This window comes from Cryptomeria japonica, chromosome 10 (genome assembly GCF_030272615.1).
Source record: "Cryptomeria japonica chromosome 10, Sugi_1.0, whole genome shotgun sequence".
Classification (NCBI taxonomy): Eukaryota; Viridiplantae; Streptophyta; class Pinopsida; order Cupressales; family Cupressaceae; genus Cryptomeria; species Cryptomeria japonica.
The window spans coordinates 740,051,946-740,062,199 of NC_081414.1; the positions used below are offsets into that span (position 1 = coordinate 740,051,946).

Below are 10,254 nucleotides of genomic sequence, written 5' to 3' on the forward strand. Positions count from 1 at the left end.
TAAAATCATCCTCAAGACCATACATCTCGAAAGGAGATTAAACCAATGATAATGCAAGCAAGACAAAAGGTTAAAATCTAAGACACATATTAGGGTTAGGTGTGGTAGGGCCTTAGTGTCACCTCCGATCAACTACCATTGGGAAAGGAGGAACTCTCAAACCTGTGGGACCAAGTGGAGTTGGTGCTTAATACCTGCACTCTTGCACAACATCATCAAGGAAGAAACACACACACACACACACACACACACACATTCAAATCAACACAATTAGGTGAAAGAGAATTATAACATCACATATTAATCATGATGATTGATGTGATATCATCCCTTACACACTTGTAGACAGTAAAACAACATAAACATAAACCATACAATCTACGAAATGCATTAACACCAAATACTACAAAATTATACCCACAAAGGAAGCCAACACAAAAGGTACTTATACTAAGAATGGTACAATCTAACAACAAACAAACTCCTTCAATTGCCTTTAAAACACGACAAAATCTTCGACAAATCATTTCATAACTAACTATTATAGATTCAAAATACATCAAAATATTTGGTTGCAACCAAAAAATTGAATCTTCACTCTACATCTCACCAATGATATTTGTATAAAACTAGCTAGAGGGGGGGTTTTTGTCTCCGAAACCAACAATTTCAAGAGGGTTTCCATCCTCAATTTTTTTTTGAAAGAATTTAGATTCTCTCCAATAGTAAACACAGATAACATTTCATAGCTAACCCTCTAAAGGAGCTCTTTGCTTCCTTTTATAACTTTCTTGGAGGGAAAATATCAATAATAAAATATAATCATCTTTTTTCCTCTTTAAAATCTTTTTTTTTGCAACATAAATAATCTTTCTCACATGCAAAAGACACCCAAGTCTAGGCATTTAAATTTAACACCACCTAACACTTTTTAACGAGCTATTATACTAAGTTGTCTTTGTTTTTTATTAAGTGAAAACAAGTTTTGAAGGGGCCTCAAAATCCTTTACATCAGATTAAAAGAAAGATAAAGTATTGAAAGCCCGACTAGATAGAACAACCGAAAACAAAGATAGGGACTTCCCCAAAAGACAACAGGCAACCCAAACAAAAAGAGGGCCAGTAAAACCAGCCCAAACAACCAACTACAAGGGCCCTCAAAATTTTGCCTTGTGGGAATGAAGAGTCATATCAAAAGAGGGCTTGGACGTCTTTGAATGCTTTCCCTTAACAGTAATCCAACCATCTTCAACTTTAGTTGCCGCAACAGACCAATCCGAAGGGCCCAACACCAATCTTTCTGATGTGGAAAAAGGGTGCTAGAAGAGGGAGCAACAATCGTCGTGGGCACAAAGTCACAACCAACAGAAGTTGTGCTAGCACCCTATGCAGCCGTCGGCGAGGTAAGGGATACCACCGTTGCGGACACAGGATTGCCACTAACAGGAGGGACAACATTTGTATCAGCACACAAAGAAACCGACGAGGTAAGAGGCAACAATCTATTTTCAGTAGAGGGGACAACAACATTCGGTATCACAACATCATGAATCATAGAAGCATCCTTAGTGGCAACCGAAGAGATTTTCATTGTCACTAAAGAATCTGATCCAACCAAAGTAGAAACCCTAGCATCATTAGGAGATTTCCTAACCGTATAATGTTGGTGAGAGGCCCCCGACCACCATGAATTCGAAGAATTTTTCTTCTCAATCCCACAATTCCCTGCCACATAACCAATTTTGAAACATCTACGACACCGAAAAGGAATACCCTCATAATCCAAGGTCTGGACCCAGCTTCCAAAAGAGGAGTTAATGACAATTTATGCTGGCAGACCCTTAGAAACATCTAGCTCAACCAGAATGCGAGCAAACGTAGTATGATAAAGCCCATAGGAGTCATTAGCCACCATAATGAAGCTCCCGATAACATCACCAGTTTCCTCAAAGAGAGGATCAACCCACAAGTGTAGGGGAAGGTAAGGAAGCCTAACCTAGATCGGAATTTTGTTGAACATCTCTGAAAAAGGGGTTAAAATCAGAGTGCCAAGGTTTGGCCAACAACGACATATTCTTTCTCATATGAAAAACTTTCACACAAGATTTTTCTTCTGTCATATTATCTTTGTTAATATTAATCAATTTAATTGAATTAATTATTTAATAACTCAATTATTTGTCCAAGTGGTAGGAACTATCAAAATGAAAATATAATTCTAACTTTGCAAACAAAATACTGAAGACTTAGGACAATGATCAAAGGTATTTGAGTGACTTTTTTAAAATAGAAAACTTCTTCAAAAAGATTGAAGAGCTCCCAAAAGATCGAAAATCAACTTTAAAAGAAACAAGAGGGTTACTAAGACTGACTTAACTCATTTCCATGAAAACTTTGCAAGACTGATCTTGTGCTCTCCAAGTACTTTAAAAATCTCCATTTATTAAATTAGAAAACTAAGCTAATTGTTCACAAATCAATTTTACTCAAAATGGGGACATTACATAATGCAATGATTTTACATTTTAAGATCAGTTGGTGTGAACATCTTTTAAACAATAAGAAACTTTTAAGGAGGTGTTGGACAGGTGATCTGATGTTAGGATCTATGATTGTTGCACGTGAGATGTTGAGTTTTACAATGATTAAATTGAAGGTCTTGAAATTAAAATCAAATTGCTTAAATAAACATAATATTCAAATAGTGATAAATTGAACAGAAGAGAGAAAGAATAGAGAAGACAAAACAGAAGTTGATAACGGAGTTCGCCAATTGGCTATGTCTCCAAGTCCCTCCAATGGAGTGGCGGATCCTTGATTCAACTCCAGAAAATTGTTACAAAGCACCTCAATGGTTACAAAGACTCCTTATGTCTCCTTGGACGATAATAAATTACAAAAGTCCTTCTCCCACGTACAACAAGCTTGAATTCAAGCTCCCAATGCACAAAGATGAACCATTCACTATCAAATACCCAAAATAAATTCTCTCACCAATTCTTCCACAATTCTCCAATCTTCCATTCTACTACAATGCTCCCCTCCAAACTCCCAAATTACCCCCTTTTATACAATTTTATATGCTAAATAGGGGTTAACAAATAATATTTAACAATATCCCCATATCTCCCAATTACATCCATAAATCTCCAAAAATTAACCCGCCCCTTTAAAAACAACGACATTTATAATTTCGGGCTTACAATATAATCTTTTAAAATATATCCCCCTAAATCTCGAGCCTTACATTATTAATAGGGGCTACATATTATTTTTGGCTTATTAACAAGCATTGCATTTATTTTAGCCTTTTTGGGTTCTACATTGTTTAAATATAAACAAAGCCCATACTAATCACGAAATATTCGCAGTTGATTAGTTTGGAGACAAGTCAGGGAGATAGGCTTCACTTTTAACTGTATGTGACAACTCAATTTTTTTTGAACAGTATGCATTCAATTGTTCTTTTTTCTAAATCTGTATATATGACAATTAAAATTATTACTAAACCGTAATAAAATATTTTAAAGAGTAGAATATAATAGTTTCTATGATTTAGAAACTTAATCAATTTCTTTTTTAAGATATTTTTAATAAGATTGTGTTAAATTGAAATGATATTATATAATTGTTTGTAATTTTTAAAATAGTTTCTATATTTTTAATCAATTTTATTTTTTATAAGATTGTCTTAAATATAAATTTAGAAACTTGTTATAATATATATTTATATGATATTTAAAATATTGATAGGTTTTATTAATAAATTAATAATTATTAATTGATTATCTTCTAATATTAATATACATTAACTTGGGATCTTATAATGTTTATTATAAATATGTATTAATTTAGAATCTTTTCAAAATAGTAAATTAGGAAAAGGTACAAGTAAAAATAAAATTTTGAATAAAATGACTACAAAAATTTGAGGATACTTTTTTTTGACAATTAATATTTTTCTTAAACCGTCAAATGAAAGGTATTGAAATAAACACGTCATAAAAAAATGATATGACAGGTAAGAGTGACCTTCAAATTCCTGACCCGGTTAGGGGTTTCATCCCCTACGATCCCCTTTATGTGGATTGTTACTTGCTATATAAAAGATGCCTCTAAAATAAGTCAGCGGAGATCTCTAGTACAATGGTGGACAGTGGTGAGAGGTTAGGGGTTCGAATCCCCCAAATGTCATTTTGGACCACCACAACCAGAAATTGCTACATTTGGAGTTAACCGCCATGTGTGTGTTTGGATTTTTTTTTATGAGAGCATATCCTCCTGGATCAACAGGGGAGTGGCTGAGAGTTTGGGTACCCACTACAAAGATTGCCAGTACTTTATTACAAAACAACAATTGGGTGCAGTTGAAACATCTTTCCCTGGTCTTCTTTAGAGGATCTTACTTTGTCACTTTTCAAAGCAGATCTTGAAAATCATGTAACAAACTAGAAAAAATTATATCCCATGAGATTAAATTACTTGCATAGGCTTCCTAAATTTTCTCAGGTGCATTGATTAAATAAATTTAAAATAAATCCACCTCAGGATCACTATGTCAGAATCCTACGAGGCAAGTGCTCTGAATGTGTTTCACTATGTGATACCTCGTGGATGTACGATGATGCATTCACATGACGCAATCCATAAACTAAATCCACTTGGAGTTGGAGGCTTCAACGATGGTGTCAAGGATTTCAAAAGACAATTGAAAGAACTCCTCCAAAAGCATATATTAGTTGTTCATGGAGAGCCTTGAAAACCCATGAAAGTGCAAGCATGCAGGAAAAGCAATTACAACTACTTGCTAACAGTGTTCTAGAAGTTTGCACCAATGATAAGAATTGACTCGATGATCAGATCATAAGTTCAGAAACCATCGTTTCTATTGATGAACAATAGTTTTCGTATATGGCCTTTTTAATGAATCTGTGTAAACATCGTAGGTATAAGCTTAATGGACGGCTTAAATCACACACAGCTTTGATTTCTAGACTTATAAGTGTTAAACACTCAGAGTTGACTGGCATTATCTAGACTTAATATATTGCTTAGTATGTGGTTTAAAAAGTGTATTGTGTTCTTATAGAATCGAAAATCTTGATATCATTCCACTTAGTATATTGTGTTCTTCTAGAATTGAAAATGGCATAGTTTACGATTTTCACACTATGTTATACACTCATTTTGGTGATCATCACCTCTGACATGATTAGAACCCATGGTGTCTATTTCCAAGCCTTAAAACCCTCACAAGCTCACCAAACTGCGATTTTCACTCTATGTTTTAGACTCATATTTGTGTTCATCACCCCTGACATGATTATGACCCATGTCTATTTCCAAGCCTTAAAACCCTCATAAGCTCACCAAACTGCTTAACCTGAAACAACTCTGCTGTAACAGACCTGTTCCCTGCACTCTGCAGCTTAATGTCCTCTAGGTTAATAGCACCATCTTCATTTCGTGATTCTCACCAATGGTCATTTATAGCCCTAATCCATCTTACTACATTTTCTCAACAGTTACCTTGTCCAGGAAACTCTATAAAACACTCAATTCCTAATTTGGAGAGTCTGTTCTCACTTCTAGGGTTTTCTTCCACATTACTACAACATTCCAACACTAGGCTTTCTGAATTTCCATTGCCAAGCTTCATTGTCAAAACCCTTAGCCATGACTTTTTTAATCCTTCACCATCCTTATTCTTCCTCCACTATTTACTTAGCAAGCCCCCAAATTATTTCAATACTCGGAAGGCTGAAAAATACAAACTAGGGGTCTGACAAAGGCAGGCTCCAAACACTAGCAGCCATTTCTTTACCTTACTTTGAACAGGTTATTCTTCAGCTTTCTGAGCACATTTTCAGATTCTGCAAGCACCACAGGGAAGCAGGAATTTAGGTGAACAACTCTTAAAAATTGCAGAGCCATGCAAACAAAGGAAACGTGCATCTACAAAATTTCACAAGCACCCTTGCCACACACCGGCACCCCAAGAAAGTCACTTAGGGGTCTGTGGCCATGGAAGGTCACCAATGCCAACAGAGGGTCACTAGTGCTCACATGAGCATGCCTGTCAGGTCATCTTCATCTGACACCATCTCCACATCCCTCCTTCAGCCCTCTGCCACCTTCCAAAATGCATCAGACATCACAACAAACATACTCTCTTATCCCTAATCTCTTTCTTTTAGAGTTCTTAAATGATTCTCATCTCTTGTGTTTGATTGTACTTAGCATAGGTCTGAAATTGTTAATATTCTGCTATTTAAAGAAAAACAGACTTGGTTAAATAGAATTGCACACAGTAGTTAAAAGAACGCATCTAAACACTACAGTAGCAATTATTTTTATTACAGCTTTCTGAAATATAATCTCTTTTGTTGTGTATCACCATATAACGTCCAAGACGTGGGAAACTTTTTGCTCTCATAATAATCAGGAAAGATAAACAATTGAACTACCTGAACACCTATTTGGTTGCAACCTTACATTGACATAAAGATTTAAGTGTTTGAATGTGAGGTCCGAATGCTTCATCTTCAGCCATTTCAGCTCCTTTTGGATGTGAAAAAGAAAGGCTTTGAGTTTTGGACTCTCTGTCTTCATTGATGAGTCCCATAAATTAGTGTTGGACGCTTTGTCTCTGGGTATGTTATGAGCATCTCTCAGAGATATAGAGCTGCTCTGTACAGTTTTTTGTATTTCTGCAATTAATAAAAAAAGAGGAGAGCCCCATTCTTCTATGGATGTAGCCAATTTGGTGAACCATGTAAATTATGGGTTTTTGTGTGTTAATTTTTTTAACTCTGTTTCTATCTCTGCAGATATCTTGTATTCATTTTTCAGTTTTAATTTAACATTAGATAAATTAAAAACATAAAATGGAAGACAATGAAGAAATGGCAAATGCTCATATTAATGAACAGAAATTTCAAAACATGGTTCTTATAGACAATGAAGAAGTGCTCATATTACTAAACAGAAATTTCAAAACATGGTTCTTATAGACAATGAAGAAGTGCTCATATTACTAAACAGAAATTTCAAAATAATGGTTTTTGTTTTTATTATAAGAAGAGACCTTGTAGTGTAAAAGTTCATTATATACTTCACAGTGTAACAGAAATCAAGCCTTCCTGTATAGATGTTTTTATAGCATTCAGGACTATCTGTGTTTTCCTGCTGATGGAGGACCATTGAGAATCAGGCTTTCCTCCAGAATTTCGGATTCTGTTAACCAGCCTCGCAAATTCTTGAAGCATAAAAATTTCCTGAGGAAACTCTACTGTAACTGTGTGCTCATTGGGTCTGGGGCCCCAAACAGTGTCCATTTCTCCAAACTGGGTGTTTGTGGAGGAGAAGAATGATGCAGAGTTCTCCTCATAGGGAATCACAAAATCATGAAGCTTCAGAATTCCTTTAGACCCATGGACACTTAAGTCCATAGTCAGAGGAGAGTGAAATGAACAATAAAAGGTTGCTACCCTTCCATCTTGCCAAGAGAAAGTAGCCCCGCAAGATGTAATCACTCCACCTTCATTCAAAACAGGCCTGGGATGTGCAATCACACTTTGAGGCATTTCATAATCATTAGCCCATAAAATTGCCCTAATGCAATACCATCCAACATCACCCAATGCACCATGTGCATCCAAATCTGGCTTAACCCGGATGTCCTCTTCAAAGAACTTACCAGAACCCGCAAACGAGAAAGAACTGTGGACCTGGAAATAATCATAGAAATGAGCTGCTCTGTAATCGAAACATTTCTAAATGGCAAATATAAGAGCAATCTGTAACAACATCGTTATTTTGTTTTCTGTAGAGAAATCAATTACTACCAAACAAAAATGTAGAGAAATAAACCCAGATGACTGCATTACACTAGTATGAATGCTATAAACCAAAAGAAATGAGCAAACAGAAAAAACATAAGTGGATACTCTTACTTGGGAAAAGAAAATCGTGAAAGCATTTATCCACGAACAACAAATTGTCAAATTACCCAGATTTTATAAAAGGACGATATCCTAAAATCCAGTAGAAAATGTGCATTAAAACAAATTTATCCATGGCATGGATTATCCAGATTTTGAGACAGGTTATTAGGGTTGCTCAGTTTATTTTATTTTAGTTATAAGTTATTTAGGAATTATTTGTAGAGCTGGTGGTCTCAACAATTTGAAAATATTGTGTAATTACAATTTTGAAGTAAAAAAGGAAGTAAGAAGAGTTACTGTTTATTTTTAATCTTTCATTTTTCCAACAACATAGGGGAAAGGACCCACTTGTGATAGAAGTTGCTGATTTAATACCCCATACTTGTTGATTTAATGTTCAACCTGTGTATAACATTGCACCAATATTTATATGATAAGTACCATTAATTGAATGAAATATATCATTTGTTGTGAAAAGTAACCAATCATGTGATGCCACATCAGCTGCACAAGTATTGGGGCCCTTGGCATCATATTTGATGATGTGGCTCTAAAACCTTAGTTATAAGCAGGGGACTTGCCAAGTAAGCTGCTGTAAAAAAATCGAAGTGATTAGATTTTTAGAAATATTTTATAGCAGGTAGTCTCATGAATTAAAAGGTACATCTCAGCTTAAAAGATTAAGCTCCCAAATTTAGGAGAGAAAAATAAATAAATCAAGATTATTTTCTTATCAATTTTTTTCTTAGAACAAATCTTAAATTTCATATGATCCACAAAAACTATAATAAATTTTTAAGCTGGTAGAACAATTTCTAACTTCACCCTAATTTTGCACTAACATCTACAGCCTTAATAAGTAGGGGTTGCTGTTATTCAGACAAAAAAGATTTCAATCAATCCTGTAGCATATTTTCTTTTTTGCTTTATAAGACCTTATGCTCCATACATCTTGAAGCCTTCCATGGAACCCATCTTTATTTTCAATTCTTCCAAACTACTCCATTAAAATAGGAAAAGATACTAAATTATTCTTTTAAAAATTTACATGAAAACATTAAAACGGCTTATTAAACACCACATAAATTAGAGAATAAAAAAATTAAAATACTAAATTCCAATTTTAAAATCAACAAAATAAAGATTTCATTATGGTGTCAAAGTGATGAAAAAGATTGAGTACTTACCGACTTAAGGTCTCCAAAGAGGTCTGGATCTTGAAGAAACGCCTTCATTTTGGGAGTTCTAGGGTGGTGCATCCACATTGTGCCATCCATGAACTGGACTTCATTATTACTACAGGCCTCTATGATGGTGTCAAAATCTTCAACACAAAGTGCAGGGGGCTTCTCCAGAAGAATATGTTTCTTCTTGTGGACAGCCTTGAGAGCCCATTCGAGATGTAAGGATGTAGGCAGGGGAATGTAGACTGCATCCACACAGGGATCATCCAAAAGCTGTTCATAGCTTCCATATGTCTTTACTTCTGGAGGTAAGTTGTTAGCAGAGGCAAAGGCCTTGGCCTTGTCAACTGATCTGCTGGCAACTGCATACACTGAGGAACTGGGCGTCATCCCAATTGCTCTCACATATTTTCTGGCTATACCTGCACATCCCAGAATTCCAAATCGAACTACTTTCTCTTCTGCCATTTTTCCTGCACACCAAAACCTTTGTGGATTTCCGTGTTAGGCTAATACAAATGCAGGGGATTTTTTTGACCTTTGAGAATGGTGCCAATGTTGCCACGTGGGTTTCGTCATTCTCATGATTTTTGTGAGTGAACAATTAAGTTTTTATTGAAATTGTTGTAATATATATTTATTCAATAATTTTTTATTTATTTTTATTGAAATAGAAATGGTGTGGAAGTTTCCTCAAATTACTCTACTAAAATTAGACTTTTAATTGGATTAGACTTCTAACTGGATTAGGCCTTAAAAAATAGGTTTTATTTCGATTTTAGATTTAATTCCATCTAAGAAACTAGTCTTTTTCAAGGTTATCATGAACAAGTTGTATATTCATTATTATGATTTTTGTAGTTTAAGTTAATTTTCATAGTTTATTGAAAAATCTAGATAGGTAAATTGAAATTTTATTTATTATGTCCAAGACATTAGAATTGAATTTTTAGGCTAATAAATATGCACGGATGATTTTCTCTAGTTGAGAATTGTTTCAATGTTGTCACTTGGTTTTTTTTTGACAATCTCATGATTTTTGTGAGTGAACAATTAAGTTTTTATTGCATTTATTCAAAACAAAAAAAGTTTTTATTGAATTAGAAATGGTGTGGAAGCTTCCA

The 10,254-nt window shown here is 34.7% G+C and overlaps 1 protein-coding gene across 1 annotated transcript; it reads right to left on the bottom strand.

Moving 5' to 3' along the window:
• Positions 1–6,954: 6,954 nt before the first annotated feature.
• On the bottom strand, positions 6,955–9,716 carry LOC131054950 (uncharacterized oxidoreductase At4g09670). The gene is made up of 2 exons (XM_057989555.2): positions 9,134–9,716; positions 6,955–7,730 (listed from the first exon to the last, which is right to left on the bottom strand). The coding sequence occupies exons 1-2, from the start codon at positions 9,596–9,598 to the stop codon at positions 7,116–7,118; spliced, it is 1,080 nt and encodes a 359-aa protein (XP_057845538.2). The 5' UTR covers positions 9,599–9,716; the 3' UTR covers positions 6,955–7,115.
• Positions 9,717–10,254: the final 538 nt, after the last annotated feature.

What these genes read in the sequence shown, in the direction of transcription:
- LOC131054950 (XM_057989555.2), bottom strand. Translation starts at nt 9,598, where the DNA reads ATGGCAGAAGAGAAAGTAGTTCGATTTGGAATTCTGGGATGTGCAGGT. An exon ending in TCTTTGGAGACCTTAAGTCG is followed by an intron (nt 7,731 to 9,133) that starts GTAAGTACTCAA and finishes GATTATTTCCAG; the next exon opens with GTCCACAGTTCTTTCTCGTT.